Source organism: Adiantum capillus-veneris, chromosome 18 (genome assembly GCF_014529385.1).
Source record: "Adiantum capillus-veneris isolate H3 chromosome 18, ASM1452938v2, whole genome shotgun sequence".
NCBI lineage: Eukaryota > Viridiplantae > Streptophyta > Polypodiopsida > Polypodiales > Pteridaceae > Adiantum > Adiantum capillus-veneris.
This window is the reverse complement of record NC_140948.1, coordinates 25199260-25225308: the sequence shown is the minus strand read 5'-3', so window position 1 is coordinate 25225308 and position 26049 is coordinate 25199260. Positions and strand designations below refer to the sequence as shown.

At 45.5% G+C, this 26049-nt stretch overlaps 1 protein-coding gene across 3 annotated transcripts; it reads right to left on the bottom strand.

The window, feature by feature from the left end:
* Positions 1-26049, bottom strand: LOC147435369 (uncharacterized). Of its 3 annotated transcripts, none has more exons than XR_015185080.1 (9): positions 25015-26049; positions 22890-24753; positions 22677-22806; positions 22309-22412; positions 1387-1452; positions 1165-1254; positions 911-1087; positions 716-808; positions 1-586 (listed from the first exon to the last, which is right to left on the bottom strand). XR_015185080.1 is itself a non-coding variant. In XM_086488440.1 (8 exons), the coding sequence occupies exons 1-8, from the start codon at positions 25758-25760 to the stop codon at positions 770-772; spliced, it is 3216 nt and encodes a 1071-aa protein (XP_086344566.1). In that variant the 5' UTR covers positions 25761-26048; the 3' UTR covers positions 1-769. The 3 variants fall into 3 exon arrangements, 1 of the variants encoding a protein (XP_086344566.1); XR_015185079.1 differs by having other exon boundaries at positions 1-555; positions 623-808; positions 25015-26048; XM_086488440.1 differs by having other exon boundaries at positions 1-808; positions 25015-26048.

The window sequence follows — 26049 nt, the reverse complement described above, 5'->3', positions numbered from 1 at the left end:
TAGCAATGAAATAGCCATCAATACCTGAATTTAAGTAGCGTTCTTGTAAGAGCTCCTTATACAAAAAATTCACAAGCCACAAACCATCTGTTGGCCACTTTACAGCCTTGCTACTCAGCAAGCATATCCACAAATCTGTAAAATCTTCTCTTTAGAAAAGATTATTGCTTTCATCATTCTACAGATGTTACCTACAAAATACAAGGGGATGGTCTCAAAGAAATTTGGACCCCAAGGCTCTGCACTTATAACACAGTAACACAAAAGAATGGTGTATATAGACCACCTTCTGATCAAAACGCAACAACGATAATGTAGTAGCCCTGGTAACATCGAAGACCCATGGAATTGATGGACTCTCCCCAAGTTGTATATTCCAAATCAAGCCCTATCTCAAGAGAACCTGTTGCATATGACGAGATTGGTTAACTCCTGACGTGTAGTAAGAACACACTTTCCCAGACAACATCCAATTGTAGCGGGATTGCAAGCACTCCCACAAGAGCCCCTGTGTGTGCAATTCTCTGAGCTGAGTAGCTTTGAAATTGCAGCATACTGTGTCACGGAATCATCATTGGAGGGTGGCCTTGCAGCATTAATTGAAACAATCAATCCCACATACCTGTATTGTCTATGTATAATAGGTTTTCTGGATCAAGCTCTTTGATCTATGCAAATCAAGCCCACCCTTTGATTACCATCTAAAAGTACTCACTGGTATATAATTTGAAGCACTTCAAAGATTTTGATTCAACGCCCAACACCACTACTAGAATAGCTCCTCAGAGTTGAATTTGTTCCAGGCTTCCTACAGGACAATTGATGTGGCTTAAGGACGTCGTTGTCCAGACGAATTAGTTATAAATAGGAAGTCTATCATTCAACTTTGACTTGGTAGCTTGCACCTTACCTTCAAAAGATCAAAAACCTTCTCAGCAATATACTTCTGCTGAATTGTGGCACCTTTTTGCTGCACCTTGTCAGGGTGTACGCATAAGGTGGCCTTTCTGTACACCTTCTTTACAGCTGCAGCAGTAATGACATCCGTAAGAGAAACGGCTTGCCAGCCACATTCTGGCCAAAGCACCTGCAGAACACACATTGCACAAACTTTATTTCGAAGCGAAACATTTGTTACAAAAAAAGTTTTCCAGAGTCACTGACATAATGAAGAGTTGACAATAATGCACGCAAATTTCCTTCCTTGCCAGCTGCCCACCGCTTAATTTCAGCATCCAACATCTCCCCTGCTCTCTGCATTCATAAACCAAAGGGATCTGTCACCCAATCAAAGTAAAACCCATGACGATTGGAGCTTCCATTCAGCACACAATCGCGTGGCAATGTTATCAACAATGGCTTGCATCAAACCATGACAATTCTTACATGTCTCTCTGCTTGCTCCCTTTGACTTTGTAGATCGCGCTGATTCTTCTGATCCAAAGCCTTGGCCTGAGTCAAGGCAGAATGTTAGTATTCTCCCAGTTCAAGCATAAACTTTACTCAATCATCATCGAACAGATCCTAAAGAGACATTACACTGTTTGGATTGTTCCTAAATGCCAGATAAAATAGGTCGGTAAAGGCACAAATCCAGAAATTTTTACACAAAGCGAGCCCTCCTTCAACAGAAAAATCAATCTAGCAATCTGTCAAACATCCCGACCACTTTCTGCATATTTCTTAAGATAGCAGTAAATCAGGTTGGCATTCTAAACACTGAAGTTTCTCATCAGCTGTTTTGTTTGCAAAAGCAAGCCATGCTCTTCTCATATGAGTGCTTATATGTCACGACAGAAACTGTACAGCTCATTAACAGATACATATGGTCCTATGCCTACACAACTCCTGTTAAGTCAATTTGGAGTGCACATGCACCTGCACTCAGGGGCATAAGCCTATACATGCTACATATCTAAATAAAATGATAACAATGGGTGCTGCCTTCGCCGCATGCTGCCCCATGCGAGTACGGAGGACATGGGCATTCGACTTTTGGCCCAGTTACCTCCTGGTTATACCAACTTTTATTCTTTGCTGATTACGAGTGGCCGATTGAACATCATAACTTGGGAGGAGATAGTCCCAATGGTATTGGACCAAGATGAGCAGTTCAACGTGGGGAAGAAGCCAAGCTCTAAAGCCTTGCCTAGTTCTTCCAAGAACAACAGGAAGCAGAAGGGCAAGAAGAAAAGCAACAAGAAGAAGAAGACGGATGCTGAAAAGGAAGCTTTGAAAGCTGAGTGGCATTGCAACAATTGTGGAGATAAAAACCATTATTGGCATAAGTGTCCAAAACGAGTTGGGAAGGCTTCTACTTCTTCGGCTACAATAAAGGCCCAAGCCTTTGTTCATTTAGAGATGCTACCTTCAGAGACTCGTGCGGTTCAAAATTCTTCAAGTTGGATGCTAAATAGTGGTGCTTCAAGGCACATGCCACCTTCAAAGGATCTGTTATCCAACATGCGATGACACTGTGGTTCCATTATCATTAGCGACAAATTGGAAATTCCTTTTCACAGCAAGGGCACCATGGAGTTGATTCCAGATGGCAGGGGGGTATTGCACACCTCCGAAGTACAAAGTTGGGTTTCCGTCTCCTTTTTTGGTGCATGAAGAGTGCAAGTTAGGCATGGAGGTGGTCTTCATAGAGGATGCGAAGTCCATATGGTATCTAGACTCCGGCAAGGAGGTTAGATTTGGTTGTATACTTGAAACCTCCAAGCGACGCAGACTGCAGTCTGGGGAGCGTTTAAATGTATAAACCCTTTGAGCGCATGGCCCGGACCTTTTTAGGTCATTTGCGGGGAAGTGACGAGGTAGTCATTGAGTAGCTTCATACCGCAGACCGTCTGTCTCGAGGGAGTGCTTAGTGGCGGCGTTCGTTGTGTCATTTGTGTTGCATTGTGATGTGCCAACCACTGAATATTCCTAATTGGGTGAGATTGCCTACGTATGTAATTTTAGTGCATCAAGACACCCGTTAGAGATCAGCGCGGTACGGTGTGATGGTTAATTTTGCTATGCCAGAATATCAAGAGCTCTGATATGGAATGAGACACCCGTTACAAATCAGCCGGTCTGGGTGTGCTAATAAAGACCCTCGAAATGTCTCTCGGAATGACCCTCAGAATGTCCCTCGAAATGACCTTCGGAAATTTTTGAGCTAACTTGAGTTGTTTTGCAGACGATTACTCTTCTTTCAAGAAAGGGGGATGTCACAAACTACCGACCTGTCAAGCCACTGAAGACCTCAGTCAACTTGCAGATCCCGACCAAGGGGCCTAAACCCTAGAAGCACTAGAAGAAGGAGAGTTCTTACCAACTCATAGTTGAAGCAATATAAAGAATACCGTAAGGGGCGCCAAGATTTGGGACCAGTGCTCTCTTGGGGTGACACTCCGTCACTCTCTGTCTCGTGTGTCGTGCATCTCTTTCAGTTCAATGTTATTTGAAGTACTTAAAGTTGTTCAGTCTGTTCTTTTCCATTGGCACGTGGTGCCATCCCGTTACAATCGCTAGAGAGGTATTTGCTTTAGATTGCACAAATGCAAATACAATGGACCTAGATGCTAGATGTCACGGGCACATGGCTCTATGTGCCATGTGGACATGCTTTATCGACTTCCAAAGCCAATTTTCCACCTATCCCTAGATAGGAGAGTCTAGAATCCTAAGAGGATTAGTACCAACAATTTTGTGAACCTATTCACAGGACCTGCATGTCCGGACGAGTCCATTAAATTAGGTTTTCCAAGTTTGGAATCGTCTTGCATATATGGTTGGTGCATGCGTTTTGACAGATGTTATTACACTACGGTAGATATCTGGCATGACGAGCATGTAGGTTAAAGGAACGTGTCAGTCCAATAAGTCCGTCAAATGGTTCACCGAGCGTGCGCGCATTTGCACAATTTTACCGACCTAACCTAAATTTTCCGACTTGGTCAAAAGGTCCTATAAAGGAAACAATAGTCTCGGTGTTTTCTTAAGTGGAGCTAGCGCAACAGATTGCCCAGTATAACAGACTTGGACACCCCAAGTCAGGAATCCGATACGACACACGAGAAAACACTTAAATTTACTTCACACTTCAATAGATTCGACACGGCCCAACGTAGTTCTGTGTCCAGGGGTATTGGCCCCAAAGTCAAGCGCCCCTTTCAGTATTTATTTTTATATTAACAATTGAGCGAAGTACAAATTCTGCGGGTCCTCTCTGCTCAGTGCTCCCAGGCAAATTTGAGAAACAAAGAGCCCTTGATACAATTTTATAGACTCTAGGCCTCCTAAAAGCAGTACATGAAAGCTTTAGTTCTCAAAAGCATCTAGCCCAAAGGCTGGCAGCACAAATCGTGGATTTCCGTACAGCCTGCCACATCAGCTAGTTAGTGCAATTTACAAAAATCGGCCACGTCAGTAGCTCCACGCAATTTGGGCCTTCTCTCTTTTCATTTATTTATTTATGTGTCCCTTGGGCCCCATCGAACAGTACCCCATAAGTTGGGAGCAACTTATAAAATAGTCTTTTATCCATCTGGTCATGCCACATCATCATTTTGTGACATAACCCCCCTCTTCAAAGAATTGTAATCGCCCTCGATCACGCCTGCAAAATTAGACAAAAGCCACGAACTAGTTCAGTAGACACCGATTCTAAGTACCGACGCACTAGACAACACAAAACCAACACATGCACAAAGACGACAGTCATTGAACATCCACATCACATTCAAATTATATCACATAAAGTCCATCGAGATCTCGGACCATGATCTCTCGGCAACGTGTTTAGCAATCTCATCTAGATCCACACTCGATCTCACTGATGTCAGATTGACTAATTCTTATTGCTATCCTGTCCATCTCATATGGAATCTCAAGACGGAAATGCTGCAATCATTTCGTCTTTCAAACATGCGCTCAGACACGACTCACATGAGAGAGCACACGTAAATCAGATTCATTTCGAGAATTCCCATGTCGAAGTACTTCTTTCATAAAGTCATATAGCAGAATACTATCAGCCCGTCAGTATCCGCGAAATCCAAAAGAAAATCGGTGACTTTATTCCATCTGTGTAGCCTCTGACAAAGCATGTCAGGTGTAGCAGAAGTGTTTTGTCACAAAACGGGAGCGTACACGAGTACTTAGAAATCTGAAAAAATATAATACTTTGCAAACATGAGAGAAGGGAGAAGATCGACACAATATTGGGGACCAGAAGATAGGCTGGTCCCCCCACGTTAAGAGTATTCTTTATTCAGGGAGAATTCTTATACAAGCACGAGAACCCGAGGAAACCCCTCCGTTCTGTAATCTTAGACCCGAAGGTCGTGCTTTCCCGTAAAGGGCACAAGGCCGTTCCTTCCCGTAAGGGACTTAGGCGCGAAGCCGTACTTTCCTGTAAGGGACTTAGGCGTGAAGCCGTACTTCCCGTGAGGGGCTTTCTCGTAAGACGGGAGATTCCTGCAAAACAAACCACACAAAGCAACAATTCTCAATGCGTATCAACACCTTATACCTGTCGCTCCTTGCTCGGAAAAACGACCTCTGTACTCAGTCGTCACACAAACACTTGCAATTTCCGTCGCCAACCTTTGTTCCAGAATCCCAGCGCTAGCTTCCTCTGCTGCTTCCGGCGTGTTAAAACTGGAACGCTGGCTACTACTTTATAGGGCCTGGCACCCGGCGGGAATAGAGCAGAAAAGCAAGACCCTGGCGCCCCCCTAGAGAGAGGAGAGAGAGAGATCGCAGATTCAGCCCCCTGCGTAGCTTTTTAGCGTTGGCTTATTTTTAAGAAGAGCCTTGCTTTATTTTATTAATAAAAGGGCTGGTCACTTAAAAGTGACCGGCCACTTTACAAAATAAAGTGTGAACCTGTTCAAACTTTAAAAACTCACTCAGTTAGTGAAAATAATGCTATACGAACACATTCCAGGAGTCCCCGGGTGCAGAACACGGCAGAGATGCAATGCAGACACAGACTCCTCGCGGGAAAGCATCTGCCCTTTCGCGAATGTTCTTGCTTTTCGTAAAAAGCTTCATTGAACCCATCTTTATTCTTGTGCTTGCGTTCTTACGCGTATTTTCTTACTCAGTTCGGATTTCCTCCTTCGCCTATAGGATACCCCCTTACTGATGCACCCGTCACCCATCATGTGACGCATCAGGGGCACTCGTAACCCGGCCCTTTCCACCGAACTTACGGAAACTCTTTTGCGATGTTTACCGTCACCCATCAAATGACACATCAGAGTTACCCGTTCTTGACGGCAGTTCCTGTAGCTACAATCTTTTAACAGTTCTTAGTGCACATAATAAAAAATCCTAAAAAAGAGATTAATCATTAAAAATAAGAAAATAGTCCAATTAGCAACATGTTTAAGGATTTAGCTCAGATCTACTACTCCGCACAAACACAAGGGACAACTTCACTTGGAAGAACTGAATTGAATTGAATGAAAAGAGAGAGACACGAGAGAGAGAAAAGAGACGACACCGAATGTTGGGTCTCAAACCCACAAGGGGCCCCTTGCTTTGTTGCCAGAGTAAGTACTTTCTTTATTCTTGCACAATGCTGGTACAATGAGATGTTGATGCTAATGGGTACTGATGCTGCGTAGTGGGTATTGATGGTACTGTGGGTAATGCGGGTGCTGAGGTACTAAGGTATTGAGAGGTTCTATATCGACAACGATGATGACAATGACGGGTATTGCTGGGTCTATGTCCACGACGATGATGTTGACGACGAGGTACTGATGGGTGGCAATTCCACCAAGGGAAAGTATTTTTCCCAATGAGTCTTCTGATCCGAAATGTAAGACTTCAATAAATCGAAAACCACTGAATTGGCTATCTCAGATTGCCCATCTGTCTATGGGTGGAACGAAGATGAGAACTACAATCGCGTGTCAATGTTCTCCCAAATTGCCCTCCAAAACAAAGTAGTAAATCAGGGGTCTTTGTCCGAGATATGGACTCAGGCATGCCATGTAATGGGAAAATCTATAGTCTCACCAAATGATCAAGCTTTGACCGTCTTCTTTACCAGAATGAAATGGGCATGTTTACTGAATCTGTCAATGGCTGTCCAAATGCAATCATGCCGACTTTGAGTCTTGGGAAGATCATATAAAATCCATGGCAATGCTTTCCCAGGGACGGGAGGGTATGGGTAAAAGGCTGTAGAAGTCCTAGTGCCTTATGCCTGTCAAACTTGACCTTTTGGCATATTAAACAACAGCAAACAAACTCATCCACGTCCTTTTTGAGCCTCGATCACGCTCAACACACTTCAAGCTCATATCTATGCCGAGGTGGTCTCAAAAAGGTGGACAATGGCACTCTGTCAAAACCTTTTCCCTCAAAGGTTGTGTAACACACAACATCGTTTTCCGCATCAAGTAGCCGTCTCGTATGGAATAGCCTGCAACTGTTTCTCCACTTTGTATCCGATGAAAGATATTTGCAAAATCGGGAAATGTGGCGTACTGATCTACCATACCTTCGAAGCTTCGATGATGTATTGCGGAAATAGCCACAACCAAGGGTTTTCTAGACAACGCATCTGCCACTAAATTCTTATGTCCTTGAGCATGGACTCTTTGGAAATGAAACTGTGACAGGCTTCATCTGCTTTTCCGAAAGCTGTTTCTGCGACAAGAAGTAGTGTAAGCTCTTATGGTCTGTAAAGATGGTAAAATCAGCTTAGAAAGTGTCGCCACTGTGTAAGAGCATGGATGACTGCCAAGAGCTCTTTTTCGTAAATCTGTGCAACCATTTCAGGACGCGAAACATCCTACTCTCGTAAGCAATGACATGGCCTTCTTGCATCAAGGCTGCTCCCAGACTGCGAGTACAAGCATCACAGTAAACTTCAAATTGCTTTTGCAAGTCTGGCAAGGCAAACACTGGTCCCATAGTCAACTTTACTTTGAGAGTCTGAAAAGCTGCAATCTCTGTTGGGCCCCGAGTAAAAGGTACCCCTTTTTGGGTCAATACATGCAAAGGAGAAGCTATCTCTGCAAATTTCCGAATGAGCCGCCGAAAATATGAGCACAAGCCCAAAAAGCTTCAAACCTCATGAACATTCTTCAAATCACGCCAATCACAAATAGTCTCAATTTTGGCCAGGTCCATCCTTACCCCTTCTGCTGAGACAATGTGTCCCAAGAAATGTATCTTAGGCAAGAAAAATTCGCTCTTTTTTGCATTTATAACCAATTTATGCTTCTGCAGTGCCTGGAAAACCTGCAACGGGTGGTGTCTATGTTCGACTTCATTTTTGGAGAAGACAACAATGTCGTCAAAGAAAGTGCCTACAAAAGATCGGTACTCTCTGAAAATCCTATCCATCATTGAATGTCACTGGAGCATTCGTAAGGCCAAATGGCATCACCAAATATTTGTACAAACCAAGAGTCGTCCTGAAAGCTGTCTTGTAGACGTCTCCAGGAGCGATTCAAATATGATGACATCCACTCTTCAGATCAATTCTGCTGAAACAAGAGGACCCCTAGAGTCTGTGGAGAATATCATCGATCCTTGGGATAGGGAATCTGTTCTTGATGGTGATTTTACTAAGAGCTCTATAGTGAATGCACATTCTCCAAGATCCATCTTTCTTTAGTACTAGCAACACCGGTGAATAGGAATGTGAAGTGCTAGGTTGGATGAGACCCTTCTCAAGAAGTTCTTTTATCTAGTTCATTATTTCTTCATTTTGGGCTCGACTAACTCGATCAGATGGCCGGTTCGGTGTACTACCCGAAATCAAATCAATCGTATGGTCTTCAAGACGTGGAGGCAATAACTCGCCTGGTAGGCCTTCAAAGAAACAGTCAGTCTGCGCATGTAGAAATTCTTGTCGTTCCTTTTCTAGATCAAACACGTTTGACCTTCTTCATCATTCAGTGAGTAAGCAAAAAGATTGGATTTCATTATTTTGAAGCGACGGAAGGCGATACAAGTGGGACGAACTCCCCCTTCAACTTTACATCAAGTATAATCTCTCTGCCTTCTCATAGTCTCTTTTCCTGCCCCTATAATTGACCATGGCGTTGTTCTTGTGGAACCAAGGGATTCCCTAGGGGGACGTCACACCCTTCCAAAGGCATGATATGAAAGTCCTCGTATCCTAAATACCCCTGACAATGCAAACGCAGCTTGCCAATGAAGGTGTAATGGCAACATCCCGTCCGAGTGCCGCTTAAACAGCCTCCGCTTGTGGCCCCATTTCCTCGGGCGTAATTCCCAATCGAGCCGCCAATTCGAGTGAAATAAAGTTGGCCATGGCTCCTCCGTCAAAGAAGATTAGGCTTCTTGGTCTCGGACTTTGCCCCATGCGCAGCAAACTTCAATGTTTTCATCCATCATATCCGGATTGGTCCCCAGACAATCTGGTAACAGTCCCACTTTCTCTTTCCTTTCCTTCCACGTTCTTTGGCTGCTCTAGAACTCGCTGGCCTTGTCCTTTGGGTGCCTTTTTGGGACATCGTGGTCATATGTCCTTGTTCCCCACATTCAAAGCACTTTCGCATTTTTAAGTACTCGGATTTCTGTTCCTCTGTCAATCGGGGACATGTATCTTTCTTTTTCTTAAACTTCCCTTTTCTTCTGCTACCATTATTCGAATTTTGTCCGGTCCAAGTTATCAAAAATTGATCAGTTGGATACGTAAGAGGTGCATAGCAAACCCTTGCTTAGCATGTCCCATCACTTGTTGTATGGACTCGGACTTCTGCAATAAGCACTGATGTTAGGTGCAACGGAATGAATGTTTGCGCTTTACTCAAGATGAGTGCTCCGAACTGTGCTCAAGGTTCCTTTTGTTCTTATGGAAGGTAGAGCCTTCCGTTCTTAATGAGAGAGTGCAATGATTACAAACAAGTGAATCGACACTGTGCATGCAAGTGTATGAGACTGAGAGAGAGAGAGAGAGAGAGAGAGAGAGAGAAGATAGATACGACACAAGAGACGTTGTAAAACCCTCCTCCGAAGGCCCCACTCTCGTCGGCGAGAGTGGTCTACTTATGATCGCACAATCTGGTACAAATGGTATGCATGAGACTGATGCAAGTCTAGGCTATGTCGACGATGACGACGGTGATGACGAAGTCAACCTAAGGGCTGAAATCTGCAATCTTTCTACTGCTGTCCAAAAACGCTATGGGTTGAAATCTGCGATTAAAAAATATTAAACAGAAGTGTTTGTCCACCCTCCTTGAAATCTTTGGTTTTCTTGCTCGTCCTTGAGAAAGTCATATTGGTTGGCTCTGTACAAATGCTTCTCTTAGAATAAAACATCGGTTCATCGGAGTCCGAACTCTCAAAAGAGGATGAAGTCTCCTCCAAGCTATCTAAGTATTTCCGAGATCTTCGATGGGATCTGCTTTTCTTGGCCTTATTCTTGTTCTTTCCGTGTCTTTGGATCTTTCGTCGTTTCTTGCCCTTTCTGTCCTCATCACTGGAATCAGAAGAGAGAGGTGTCGTAACTATTAGAAGAGGATGAGGACGAACTGGACACACCCTCGAAGCGTACACGCTTCTTTGTTTTTCGTGCATTTGCAAAACTAGACTTGTGACCCAAGTAGCCAGGATAGTCTATTAATCGACTATGATCCTTTGACTGCTTCCTTGTCTTCAAGAGTAGGTTGACTCATTTCTCGACTAGTCGTCAAGTTCATCTTCAGCGTACATCCGCGAAACAGGAGCTTTCTTCAAAGCTGACTTCAAACGTCAATCGATGGCCCTATGCCATCGAGAATACATCTCATCAATCGAGTGCCGGGTCAAAATTTTCGCATATTGAGGATCTTTAGAATATTGGACCATCTACAGAGCACAAGCATCAACCTGCTGTTGACACTACATCTCCATTCGTTCATACTCTGGGAGTCGGGGTGGCCCGTGCTCTTCTTATGAATCTCCAAAAGGTGATTGAAGTCCGTTTGAATCTTCCGTGCTTTCTCCCGACCAGAAGTTGTCAAGTAGGTTGTCCCGTGCTTTCTCTTGACCAGAAGTTGTCAAGTAGGTTGTTCTGATCTCATGAAGTTGGGCAATTGCGACGTTCTCTTGGGCATGCCTTGGCACGACAAGAATGACGCGACTCTCCAGGTTCGGAACCGAACCATCACCGTGATGCAGAAGGACAAGCCAGTCGTCCTCAAAGTTCGATTGTCCGAACAAAAACTCGAATGAACTCCTATTTGTTTTTCTTTATAACTAGAAAGTAATGTTTGAAAATTTGTTTGAAATGGAAAGTATCTGTTTTGAACTTGTTTTGGTGCCAATTTAAGATGTTTGACTCTGGTTTTAATACTGGTTTCAATGATTGGTGATTTTACTCCCGGGTGGAGTAGTGAGAAATGTTGTTTTGCTATTGTTTGAACCTCCGAATGACGCAGACGGGATGTCTGGGGAGCGTTTGGTTGTATGCTTGTAATATAATTGTTGTTGTGACTCCGGGCCTGGACCTGGATGGTTATCCGGGAGGAGTATTAAGAAGTCTGAGCAGTGGTTACTCTCAGCACCTCCAAACGACGCAAGCTGTAGTCTGGGGGGGCGTTTGGTTGTAAAAGGCATAGTAACAGGGGACGCCCTTTTTCGGGCTTCCCGTCCCCACTTTTCCGTCCCCACTTGCCGTCCCGCTCTCTTTTTTACACTAAAAATCCATTTCAGCCCCGTCCCCCGTCCCCCGTTCCCCCGTCCCGGAATGCGTCCCTTGTGACTATGGTAAAAGGCCTCTATATCTCCCGGCCCAGACCTTTTTAGGTTATGCGGGAGGAGTGATGAGGGAGTCGTTGAATATCTTCCGGCCCGAACCTTGTTAGGTTATGAAGCAGGAGTGTTCATCGGCGGCTTTATGTTTCTATGTCTTGTAACATGCATATGTGAGCATTTGTGTTGCATTGTGATGTACCAACCACTAAATATTTCTAATTGGATGAGATTCCCTGGGTATGTAATTTTAGTGCATCAAGACACCCGTGGAAGATCAGTACGGTCTGGGTGTGATGGCTAATTTTACTACGCCGAAATATCAAGAGTTCTGATCTACAAGAAAGGAGAAGCTAACTCCTTGATCAAAAGAGCCGAAAGGAGAAGCTAACTCCTTAATAAAAAGAGAAAACTGATTGTCCTTCGGAATGTCCCTTGGAAATTTTTGAGCTAACTTGAGTTATTTTGTAGATATGCTGTAATCCCGGACAATTACTCTCTTTCAAGGAGGGGAGATGTGACAAACTGCTCACATGTCAAAGCCTAAAGAATGGAGCCAACTTACAGATGCCAGTCGAGGGACCTAAACCCTAAGAGAACAAGTAACAGAAGTAGAAGTCCTACCAACTTACAGGGACCCCGTCAGATGGGGCCCCAAGTGACATAAAGGATTAAAATAAAGCAGGACCCGCACACACACGCAAATTGATGACAGGGCAGATTTTTAAAAATTGCACTGGCATGGTGACGTGGCAAGCTGTACAGATTTTCGCGTTTTGCGTTGGCTAATGACGTGGCTAGCTCTACAGATTTCCGTAAATTACGCTGGCAGCTTTTGGCATTGCTTTTTGGACCAGATGCTTTTGAGTTTGAAGGCTTTTCACTGTAATTGCTTTTTAGGCCAAGGGCCTTTAAATATGAGGTTAGGGCTCATTCTCTAGCATACTTCCTAGCGAAGGTGCAGAGTCTGGAGTACCAACTTGTACTGTGTTGATGCAATATAAAGAAATACCGAAAGGGGAGCCAAGGTTTGGGGCCAATACCTCTCTGGGGTGGAATTCAGCCACTCCGTGTAACGTGTCGTCTCTCTCTCTCAGTTCAATTGTTATTGAAGTGCTAAAAGTTTGTTCAGTCTGTTCTTTCTATTGGCACGTGGTGCCCGTCTTGTGACAGAGTGAGGGCTGTTTTGTGGCTGTGCTCGGCCATATTTGAGGTAGACGTACCTGTCCTGGGCCATGCACTCCACAGTGTTGCTCACCCTGTAGGCTGGCATGAGTCGGGACCCCCGTTCCTAGGGTTTCTCGGGGTAAGAGTCTTGAGTATTCTACAGTTCCACTACTAAACATGTGTGTCATGTCACTTTTAGTGAGTTTACATGTTTATTAGCATTTTTTTAATCATTTATCACGATCGTGGGGTTCTGCAATAGGTAGGACAATTCTCAAAATTGCCTATATATGCAACCTACCCCCTTGTACTTTTGGCATGTTGTTCAGTGCAGAGATCCAGTGTTTTGGGCTACACCCTCTAGCGTTTTCTCTCTCTGCGGCTACACTCTCTCTCTTGGGATAGTTTCCTACGATGTTGAAACTCTCTTCTTCTTCTTTTTCTCCTCTATTGTTTTCTCTTTCCACCATCAATATCTCTCTCTCGCACTTTTCCACAGCGATCCCTCTCTCTCTTGCTAGCACTCCCTTCCCTCGCCATGTACGCGCCCTCTTCGGCATGCCGTTGCTTGGGCGGTTCGTGCTAGAAGCTTGAGTACGAGGAGATCCATCGTGATAGATGCGAGATCTATTGGCTGCCCACTCCTGAGAGGAGATTTGCTCGCGGTTGCAGACAAGTTCATCACCCGATTGACCCTTTTCCACTGCACCTTTGACAACATCTATGCTTCCACATTGTGCTTTTCTGACGTTTTCTTGATTCTTGGTGTTGTGAACTGATTTATTCACGAGGAGTTTTTTGAGTACCTATACAACCTTCATACTTGTAACTCATACCACCTGTGTTTTTGTGTCCATTTATCTCCATGTCTCTCTTCCATCTCTTATGCACTCTGACATATTCATGTGAAGCTCTACATACTGAGGTTGGCCATGCATAGATCAATGCACGACAGACTATAGCACTCAACAAAAGCGTTAAATAGAAGAATCAATTTGATAGGGCGGTACATGTGACCACCATGCTACAAGCAAAAACTCAAAGGCTTCTTGGATTTAAAGAGAAATTGTTCGCGACTATAGAGAAAGCAATACAACAAAAACATAGTTGGCAAGGACAGTACATGTGACCACCATGTATAATGTATACCATATACAAGCAAAACTCAACTGCTCCTTGGATTTGAGAGAAATTGTTCACAACCAAACATAATAGAAGCAAGCACAAATCATTCAGGCAATCACATGGCAAATAGTTACTCCGAGCATCTCATGTCACGTGCACATCTAACCCTATGTGCGTGTGGACAAGCTACTTCAGGTCTAGGGTTCCGGTCAGCTTAGGAAGTGTTCTGGAACCTTTGTGAGCCTGTGAGCAGGCCGTGCATGTCTAGGCACTTAGAGTAGTTGCATATCCTCTAATTGCACACCCAGCACCACCCAGCATATGCATTGTTCAAGCAGAAGGTCCAATTCCCGGCCAGATTTGGGACAGTACATTTTCCACGCATTTTGGCATTTTTATTGATTAATTTACCAGTTTCCTGGGGTCGTGGGCTGTAGAGGAACTGCTCGACCCAGCTTTCCTCAGCTATATAGGCAGACATGGGGCGCCCAATTTTGGCAGAAGAAGCAGAAGAAGTTCCAGCAACTTGCAGTGCTCCTTCTCAGCAAGACCGGTAGAGAGCCTAACGTTTTCAGCCAACAAGAACCCCTAGCATTTTCTGTTAGCAGATCAGCCCCAACGTTACCTGGCGTTTTCTGTAGCAGATCAGCCCCTACGTTTCCTTGCGTTTTCCTATAGCAGATCAAGCCTAGCGTTTGCAGCTCCGTACCGCCATATCAACCAAGTACATCAGCGTTTTCAGTTTTCAGCACTTAGCCACAGCAGATTCAACCCCTAGCCTCGCAGATCTCACCTACCCAAGGCAGATCCTCGCCGTACCGTCGAGTCAGCCAGTGTTTACAGTTTCAGCCCGCTGTTTTCAGTTTTCAGCATTTGCGTTTTCAGCGCATCGTCATCAAGTAGTCGTCATTGTCATCCTCGCCGACATAGTGTCAGAGATCAGCAGAAAGTCAACATTTTGCAGATTTCAGCATTTCAGCCCTAGTGTTTTCGGATTTCAGCCCGTCCTCGTACTGTCGTCGACATCGTCGGCAAGTCCATTGCATCTAGACCATTGTACCAAATTTGTGCAATCTATAGCATAGACCTCTCTCGCCATAGAGAGGGGGGCCCTTGGAGGAGGGTTTGAGAACCATCTGGAGTCGTATTCATCTCTCTCTCTCTCTCTCTCTCTCTCTCTCTCTCTCTCTCTCTCTCTCTCCACCTTCATTCACAGTAGCATTCACTTTGTTTGTGATCATTGCACTCTCCCACTAAAGGAACGGAAGGCTCTCCCTTCTGTAAGTAAAAGGAACCCTTGAGCACATTTCGGAGCACTCATCCTGAGCAATAGCAACATTCACTTCCGCTACACCTTACATTGGTATCAGAGCTTTGGCAGTGTTCTGTATCATTCAAGAAAAGAACCACAAGAATTTTTTTTGCTTGTCGTCGTCGCACGTAGCCCAAGTCCACTAGGGCGTGTCGATTCCTATTCGTGTTTTTGGAGAGTGACAGGTAACCCGAGAAAGACGGGCTTGTCAAGCCTCCCCTTGTTCCTCTTTTCACTCATTGAGAGCAAACCGTGAACTTACCGGTCGGCTAATCGACGTGAGGTGGAAAAAAGCAACTTTGGTGTGAGCGCAAGGCCGCGAAGGGGTGCGCCTGCAGGGAAGAGTCGAGCTCAGGTAAGAGAAAAGACTCCGATTGCAAGCTAAAGAACTCAAGAACCTCAAGAACCCAAGAACCTCAAGAATCCAAGTTCCTCAAGAACTTAAGTACCCAAGATCTCAATGTATGGTCATCACCCGAAGCGGAATGGATACTTTATGTGAAGGTGATGAGCATGGAGGTGGTGACGAAGAATTTTCCCCACCAAGAGGATTTTTTTCCAACCCTCCCCCTTCCCCATCTACGCCATGGGTTGCACCAAATCCGATGGAGGCTTTGGTTAAGTCGATGATGGACATGATGCTACGACAAGAGGCGCAACGCACCGCCTTGGATCTCGAGCGCGAAGAAAGAAAGGCAGACTTGGATCAAGACCGCGAAGAAAGAAAGGCAGCCTTGGAGCGTGAGCGTGAGCAAGCGCACCTCACAGCCGAAGACAGAAAGGCAACCTTGGAGCATGAGCGTGAGTAAGCGCGCCTTGCAGCCGAAGACGGAAAGGCAACCTTGGAGTGTGAGCGTGAGCAAGCGCGCTTGGAAGCCGAAGCAAGGACGGCAACCTTGAGCGTGAGCAAGCACGCTTGGCGGCGAAGCAAGCTCGCGAAGCTCTACACATCGCAGCCAAAGAAAAGCAAGCGGCTATGGAATTAGAACGTGAGGCGCAGAGACATCAACCCATGCAAGAGTTGGTCCTACAGGTATTCACCTCGAAATTCGAGCCACTCAAGGACGTGGGCGATTCAACAGGTAGCACAAGTCGAGAAGCGGATTCCAACAACCCTATCACTGAGAAGTTGACATTCAATAAGTATGACGGTAAGATGGATGCTAATGTTAATCATTCTTCGTTGCATCAACTTAATGCTTACTTTGCGACAACTAAGAAAACAGGAAATAGCAAATTTTGACGACAGCCATGTATCTTGTCGGTGATGCCATTAATTGGTATCATGCGTGGTGTAACTAAATCAGACTTTGTAAATAATTAATTTATTTACGAGAAAAGAATTATCTAATTAGTTGTGTGCACACCAGAATAGACCTAGCAGTTCTAAGGCCTCAGGTGAGCCTAAATGCGGGCCACAACACCTCAGAGGGACCTTAGCAGAAATTACCCTGAAGCCCTAGTGATTGGGAAATCGGGTCTTCAGAAAGGGATAAGCAGTAGCCTCAGATTTTAGGCTCAGGAAAAATACGCGCGTCAGTACAAGCACATGAATGAGATGGGGTCCTTAGAACAATGACCCTAAGGCTAATAAAGCTAATAAAGCCTTAGCATAAGTTTCGTTAAATTAAATTTAACGGCCCGTGCCCGGGCAGGCGGCCAGACAAGTGTGAACAGGTAAAGGCGGTGCAGTGTCAGTGCGGCATTGCGCCGGCAGACCTTTGGTGTTCTCATAAAAGAATCATTGGTAGCATTTGTTAGTTAGTTGCACATTTTTAATTAATGAGCTAGAAGTTTTTAAAGTCAAAAGTTGAATGGTTTTTAAGTTTTTAAAGTAAGTGTGCCAAGTGGCACACTTACCAATGCAAACTAACTCTCTCTCTCTCACTCTCACCCTCTCTCTCTCTCCCTAGCGCCCCCTCTCCCTGATGGCTATTTAGGAGCCCCCCTCCCCCATTTTCAGGGCTGGCAGTGCACCTACCCCCCCTAATGTGAGCGTGCTCTACGCGGTGGAGCCCTCCATTGAAGCTTGAGAGCAGCCCCTTGCAACATATGTGGTAGCCTTGTGCTCCCATTGTCAAGAACAAGGGATCTCACAGTCATAGACACCTTCTGGTGAAGTTTCATCGCGAGAAGCTGCCGTAGACGCTCTCTTAGCAGAGTGCGGCTGCTGTAATTCTCTGTTTTCAGCCCCTAATCACCTCGATTAGGGCTGTTTTCAGCAGATCAGCCATAGAAATTCTCTTCTCTCTCCTTATCCTAAGTCTACATCAAGTTTGGCGCGATTCCATCGCGAAGAAGACCTCTGTTTCGGCGTAGGGGTGTGCACAGGTAAGAATTTCAGGTTATGTGCAGAAAATTACAGCAAGCATGTGCATGTGCATTTTGCTTGTTTCTCTTTTGTGTTCGATGCATGAATGAATGAGCATGAAGGCAACACATAACGGAAGATGGACTCTCCTCTGTGAGAGCTTCCGATGAGCTGTTTCGGAAGATAGACTCTCTTTTCGAGAGCTTCCAACCAGTCTCGCAGAAGAGGGGAAATCCCCTAAGCAGTAAGAAAGTGGAAACACTTTCTCAGTCAATAGTCAGAACAGAACAGAAGAAAGAATAGAGGACGGGCGTATGCCCCGTTCCTGTGCTTGTAAAGATTCTCCCTTAGTAATAAAGATATTCTCTTTATGGGGGGGGACCAGCCCATCTTCTGGTCCCCAATGGAGTGTCAAGTTTTCTCTCTCCCTCTAATTCTCTTGAGTATTTGAAGTGCAATTAAACGTCAGTTTACGCTTCCGTATTTTTGTGACACATGGCAAGAGGCACACTTTGCCGTGCACCCAGAGGAAGCCGATGAAAGCGTGCCCCTTTCTTTCAATTGGGCCCACTTCCAAGACAAGCTCAAGGCGCGGTTCATGCGACCTCAGTACCTAGCGTGGTTAAAGGAAGATTGGCCCAATCTCAAGTAAAATGGTACCCCAGTCATGTCCTTGTCTAACCGTGTTTTGCAGCTTGGCACCCAATTACGCAAAACGGATGCGAAGCGCAAAGAGGCTTTTATTTTCGATGTCGAAGTCCTTGACCCCGTAGATCTTAACAAGGCAGTAGCGATTGCTCTCGCACAGGAAATGAAGCACAACAAAGGAAAGCCTAAGGAGAACAAGTCTTCTCACAATACCTCTCAGACTCCTCAGAACCCACAGAACGGTAAGAACGGTAAGAATGGTAAGAACGGTAACTCTTCTAGCCAATCTTCCTCTAATCCTTTGGAATAGAACTCTCAAAATGAATCTAAGGATAAAGCTAAAACACCTGCTAGACCTAAGCTAAGCCCGGATGAAAAAGCCGCACAAGGAATTATAGGAGGATACATAACGACAAAAGAACAAGTCATTTATGCTAAGGAAGGTCGATGTTATTAATGTCACGTCAAGGGTCGTATTAAGAAGGCTTGTCCTAAGACAGCACCCCCTAAAGAACCCAAAGCACCGACAGCTACCACAAGCACTTTAATGAACCAATCTGAGTCTCCGCATGTTTCTGACACACATTGATGAGACTCTCTTTAAATGTCCTGGTAAAGCTAACCCTGTTGCAGAGGCGTTAAGTCGCAAAGGACAAATCCTGGCTCTTGAGTCAAGATCCACAGTTTCTCTTCAGGGTGTGTCTTTCAACAGCATGAAGAACTGGTACGCAGATTCCGAGTTTGGTAAGCAATGGTTGCAGGCTCTTGCTTCCCAAGGGTCTAGCAACTATCTCATTCATGAAGGTTTGTTGTATTTTCGTCACCGTCTATGTGTGTCGCCCTTTCTCAGGACAACCATATTGCTCGATGTTCATGACTCTCTCACGAATGGACACACGAGATTGAACACCAGTTTGAAGAAAATAGAAAGATTCTTTTATTGGCCTAAGATTGGAAAGGATGTGTTTCATTATGTCACACACTGCACCATTTGTCAAAGGTAAAAGCTCCTCCGGGTAAGCAGCAAGGCCTCTTGCTACCGCTACCTATTCCTGATGGCCCTTTTCAGGATATTTCTATGGATTTTGTGACTAACCTTCCACCTAGTTTGCATTCAAGGAACACGCAATGTTTGACAATTGTTGACCGTTTCAACAAGTTTTGCATCTTGATTCCTTGTAAGGCCACAGTAACCACACAAGATGTAGCATGGTTGTTCATAAAGCATTGGTACCCTCTCTGTGGTTTGCCAAAGTCAATTGTTTCAGATAGGATGTTAAGTTCACGTCCAATTTTTGGCGCGCACTCTTTGAAAATTTTGGCACTAAGCTAAATTTTTCATTAGCTTTTCATCCACAGTCAAATGGTCAAACAGAAATTTACAATAATTGGCTTCTGATGTTTTGAAGTCATATATGCATGATCAACAGTCTCATTGGTAGCTCTATCTCTCATTGGTTCAAGCAATTTTAAATGACTCTTATTCCTCTGCAATTGGTAGAACTCCGTATGAAGCAACTTTTGGCCGTCCATTACAGTCACTTTTGACTCGCTCAGTCTGTCAAATGTCTGATGCCAATGCTGAAAGTCAGTCGTTGGATCAGATTTCTGAGAGTGTGAAGCTTCAGCTAAGCAAGGCTCGGGAGTCTTACAAACGACAGGTTAACAAGCATCGTTAAAATGTTTCTATCAAGAAAGGGGATTGGGTTTATTTAAGAATCATGAAGCAACGTCTTAAGCAAGTCGGAAAGAAGTGTCCTAAGTTGTCTTTCAGAATGTATGGTCCATTTCAGGGAACACCTCCGAAGGACATTTTCGAAGAAGAAGAGCTCGAGATCATCGATGAAGCTGAAGTCATGGAGCCAGAGCAAGTGTTGTTGTATCGGTTTCGCCATGGCTCAAAGAAGCAAGTCAGACATTACTTTTTTGAAGTTCAAGGATCAAGGAACCCACGAGGCCGTGTGGGTGGATGAAGAGTTTTTCAGAGATCACCCAGAGTTGTTGGCGGACTACAAGGAAGCAGTGTAACAGGGAATGGAGGGAAAGACACCGCCCAAACGTTCTAAAACGGCGTTCCGAACAAGTCCCGTTCCCGAAACGGAGATGGAAACGGAACGCAGTTCCGGAACGAGATGTAACCGGAACGGTGTTCCGGTGGTGTTCCGGAATGGGGGGAACGAGGTGGAACATGAGGCGGAACGGCGAAACGCGTGGCGGAACAGACAAAAGTAGGCATTTGGGGGGAAAAAAGTGGGCTTTTGGGGGCAGATTTGGGGTTGTTAGGAGAACGTATTTGGTGCACTTTGAGGACAGGTTAGGGGGCAGTTTTGGAGTTGTTTAGGAGTTTATTTGGGACTAAGCTGAATGGAGGTAATTCAAGTCTTACTTTAGGTGGACCGTTCCGGCCCCGTTCTTGTTCCGCCCCCCCTCCTCCTCCCCTTTCTCGTCCCGTTCCGGACCCTCCCGTTCCCGTTCCCCGTTCCCCGTTCCGGGTAACTATGCAAGGAAGCCATGCAGCTCGGTACCAGTACCTCACCTTGAAAAGGAGGGGATGTCACGTGCACATCTACCCCTATGTGCATGTGGACAAGCTACTTCAGGTCTAGAGTTACGGTCAGCTTAGAAAGTGTTCTGGCACCTTTGTGAGCCTGTGAGCAGGCTGTGCATGTCCAAGCACTTAGAGTAGTTGCATATCCTCTTATTGCACACCCAGTACCATCCAACGTATGCATTGTTCAAGCAAAAGGTCCAATTCCCGGCCAATTTTGGGACAGTACATTTTCCACGCATTTTGGCACCCAGCTTTCCTCAGCTATATAGGCAGACATCGGGCGCCCAGTTTTAGCAGAAGAAGTTACAGCAACTTGCAGTGCTCCTTCTCAGCAAGACAAGACCAGCAGAGTGCCTAGCGTTTTCAACCAACAAGGACCACCTAGGGTTTTCTGTAGCACATCAACCCCAACGTTACCTGGCGTTTTCTGTTAGCAGATCGGCCCCAGCTGGCGTTTTCCTATAGCAAATCAAGCCTTGCGTTTGCAGTTCCATACCGCCATATCAGCCAAGTACATCAATGTTTTCAGTCTTCAGCACTTAGCCACGTCGTCGAGTAGTCGTCATCGTCGTCCTCGCCGACATAGTATCAAAGATCAGCAGAAAGTCAACGTTTTGTATATTTCAGCATTTCAGTCCTAGCGTTTTCAGATTTCAGCCCATCGTCGACATCGTCGACGAGTCCATTGCATCTAGACCATTGTCCTCTCTAGCCATAGAGAGGGGGGCCCTTGGAGGAGGGTTTGAGAACCGTTTGGTGTCGTATTCTTCTCTCTCTCTCTCTCTCTCTCTCTCTCTCTCTCTCTCTCTCTCAGCACCTTCATTCACAATAGCATTCATTTTGTTTGTGATCATTGCACTCTCTCACTAAAGGAACGGAAGGCTCTCCCTTCCGTAAGTAAAGGGAACCCTTGAGCACAGTTCGGAGCACTCATCTTGAGCAATAGCAACATTGCACTCTCTCTCTCTCTCTCTCTCAGCACCTTCATTCACAATAGCATTCATTTTGTTTGTGATCATTGCACTCTCTCTCTCTCTCTCTCTCTCTCTCTCTCTCTCTCTCTCTCTCTCTCTCTCTCTCAGCACCTTCATTCACAATAGCATTCATTTTGTTTGTGATCATTGCACTCTCTCACTAAAGGAACGGAAGGCTCTCCCTTCCGTAAGTAAAAGGAACCCTTGAGCACAGTTCGGAGCACTCATCTTGAGCAATAGCAACATTCACTTCCGCTGCACCTTACATCTCAAGTAGCATAGGATGCTTTCCTCTATAATGAATGAAAAGATTTCCAATGGCTGCTAGTTATAGAATATACATGACCACTACTTTAGATGGTAGGCCGAGAATGATTATGTACAATTTGTGTTGAAACATTTTGTGTACGATTCCAAAGGCTTGAAAGAAAAATGTCTTCTATTAGAGAATTTAATTTGCTAGCAACTTAAGTAACCATTTTCCATAAAAACTTACAGCACGTTCAGCTGTTCGTTGGTGGCGATCCAACCTGGCTCTTCGCCGCTCTGCAGATTCTCCCTCAACTTCTTGAAATTCACCAGCAGCAGGCACTGCTGGACCTGTAAATTGAAACAGTTTACGCCAGAGAATTCAACAAAGGAGCTCCCTAAAACTTGAGACCCATCAGATATAAAAAAATGAGACTTTCATATTTCTAAGACTCTTTTCACACGCTGAGAATATACACTATACATGCCTGAGTTGAACAAAAACATTCACCACATTTGTAGCAGTGTTGAAGATGCCAAGAAGTTCAATTGTTCCAAAATTAACAGTAAGAGCTCTAGACTTAACAACAAAAAGTTTGTGCACTTTCCCATTACCAAATAGAGACGTCCAGTCGTCGGTTGAGCTTGTTGGTGTTGCTTTTCTTGCGCTAGGAGCTGCAGTGGAAGTCCTTTGTGATCCTTCTGTTGAGAAACCTTTGCTCGACTGCCTCCCATCAGAAGTGCCCTGGAGCACCAGACAATCAGAACCATTTCTCAGTTGCTGATCCCACAAACACAGCTTACAACACAGCACCGAAGCCTACTTACTGTGGCCGGAGACCTCTGCCTAGGTGCACTAGCAGGCCGAGCACTTGATGCAAAAAAGGCCTCAAAATCATTCTCACTCCTTCGCTGCTGCTCTCTTGCAGCTGCTGCCCTTTCAGCTGCAGCTCTTTCCCTGGCTTCAGAGGCAGCCCGTTCAGCTGCGGCTTTTTCCCTGGCTTCTGCTGCTGCTTTTTCAGCAGCTCGTTCTCTAGCCTCAGCATTCACTCTCTCAACAAAAGCTCGTTCAGCCCTAGCTCTTGCCTCACTAGCTGCTCTCTCAGCAGAAACCCTCTCTCGAGCCTCTGCTGCTGCCCTTTCACGTGCCTCAGCAGCAGCCCTGTCAACAGCAGCTCTCTCAGCAGCAGCTTTCTCCCGGGCCTCTGCAGCTGCTCTCTCTCGAGCTTCTGCAGCTACCCTTTCTCGGGCTTCGGCAGCTGCCCTTTCTCGAGCCTCTGCTGTGACTTTCTCCACCGCTGCCCTCTCCCTAGCCTCAGTTGCTGCTGCTTGTTCCCGAGCCTCAGCAGCAGCCCGCTCAGCAGCAGCCCTTTGTCTAGCTTCAGCAGCTAGCCTTTCCCGCGCTTCAGCATTCGCTCGTTCAACAGCTGCCCTTTCAAAAGCTATTCTATCTTTCTCCCTCTCTCTTTCCCTCTCCCTCTCCCGTTCAATCTCTCTCTCTTTCTCCCTTTCCCTCCGTCGTTTCTCCCGCTCCTCTCTCTCATGAAGAGCTTTAGCCTCCATTTCCCTCTCCTCCTTTTCACGTGCTCTCTGTCTTTCTTCTGCTTCACGGAGCTTCTCTTCCCCATCATCTTTTGCTTCCTTGTGGTCTTCCAGTGTTTCCTCCGCTCTCAAACCTGACTCTCTCTCCTCCTTTCCACGTTCCCGGAGCTTAGACCTGGCCCTTTCCATGGCCTCTTTCATAGCCATAGCCGAGGCTGAAGCTGCAGCACTTCCCTCCATCATCTCCTCATTAAGTGTTGGCGCTGACATGTCCATTTTTGTTTCCTTTCTTGCTCTTGAGACACCCGAAGCGAATTGTTCCAATTCATCATAAGGGTTGCTTGCATTATTGGTGGCAGTGGATCTATTACTGAACTCAGATGCTCCTCTAGATGATGAAAGCTTGCCCGACTGTGGAGACTCATGCCGAGAGGAAGATTCCTTGAAACTTGACTCTCCTCTTAGTCCTGCTGCCCTCCTACTTGTATGGCCATGCTTTGAACCAGGTAAAGGGGGTCGCCTGGATGGTGGTGGCCCAGCAGTTGGTTCTGTTACTAACTTCACATCCTCTACCGAGATCCAATACTCATCAGCTTGCCTACTCTCAGCGACCTTGGGCAAGCGCACAGGCTCCTCAACATCATCATACACCTGCCGACCTCTCCTAATTGGAGAGTGAAATGAGGGAGCCTCAGATCGTTCAGGTGGCTTTGGACTACTTGAATCCCTTATATGTTCATTCATTCCATTACTTCTCGACTGGTGTCTGTTGACAGAATCCTCTTCTACTACAGTAGTATGTGATGGCGGCGAACTTGTCGTTTGATTTCTGCTTTTTGAAGAATGCATGGTCTCACGAGATGGCGATTGGGTCTTAAATAAATGTGGTGAGCTGTTTCCAGATCCATCAATGCTATCACTTTGATCACCATTTGAATATTGTCTGCGATGACTCCCTGAAGACTGGGCTGGACCTCTCATGGGCTCTGAATCTGAGAACTGAGAAAAAGATGCCTGGCCAGCTGATTGTGGTACATTGAAAGGGTCATCAACATGTATTACTTCAAACGGATCATTTGGTGACATCCCAAAGGAATTCTTCTCCGGCCCAGTGTAACTATTTTCAGAAGGCTTTTCAACTCCAGCTGGCCTGAACAATTTATGAAAGTGAAGACATAAAAACTTTCCAGTTTGAAAATAACATGTTTGCAAATTGGACAGTAATTTTTACTTCTTTTGACAAATGCTGGTTGTCTGAAGAATGAAGACAAAAACTCCCCAATCTAAGCGAGCTCTTTTGCACAATATGAGAAGGACTAGGCTTGATCAAAAAAACTTCATCCATTGAATACACACTCTTGGATAACACATCACATACTCAATCATCTATGGGACTAATAAAGAGATGTACCTGGGCTTGAGTGGCTCAAATCCAGGAAGCAGATCATCGAATGTGCTGAGCCCTGATAAAGGTGCAGATGAATCAAAGATGGGCTGTTGAAACCCGGATGTCCTTTCTCTTGTTTCAGATACCCCAAGTAAATCTTCGAGCACACTAGGGCTTGTCCCCACTGTAGAGCCTCCGCTAAAGACATCCTCATATACCACACCAGTACTCCTGATACCCGGAACACCCCCAAAAATGTCATCATCATAGAGTGGCGCATCGAAGACCGGAAAAGAGGAGCCTTTGTTGGAAGAAGACGAGGTGGTCGATGAGGGTTTGACTGGCATTCTAAAGATATCATCATAAGACTGTGAAGATGAGTTTTGCTGTGCAGAAGATGATGGCATTGGTGGGTATGATGGTGCAGCAAATTTGGGTGGCCCACCAAAGACATCATCATACATGGCAGGCATGTCAGAGGGAGCAGATCCATATGTGCTCCGCGGAGCAGGGAAACCATTGGAAGATCCAAAGAAGAATTCTTCATCCAAAGACTCACCCAAAATGGGGTTCGAGCTTCTGCTGTTGCGGTTCGATCCATTCTTTGGCTTGGGTACAGACGAAGTTCTCTGGATCGATGCAGGCGTAGAAGCTGGCGATGATGACGAAAATGGTGATGGCCCAGAAGGTTTCACAGAAGTCATGGGGGCCGATTTTCCCTGAGGCTTCAACCCATAGTCTCTTTGCAGAATATTTGCAAAATCATCCATAGTCGCGAAGCGGAAGATTGAATAGCACCTGGGCAGAGATCGGATTGGGGAGACAAAAGATGAGGCGAGACGGATCGGTATAAGGATCTGAGCATCAAGAAGAAAGGCTCTGTGCAGAGCCGCGTTAAGACAGAGATGAACTAATCTGGTAAGCAGGAAATGGAACTACAGGGAAAGCTGCGACCTTGGAGCTCCTTGCGATGGCGCACGGAGCTCCTCCACTAGACCAAAGAGCAGACGAAGGGAAGTTAACTTGACTCCTCCATGGTTAAAAGTGTACCCCACTAAC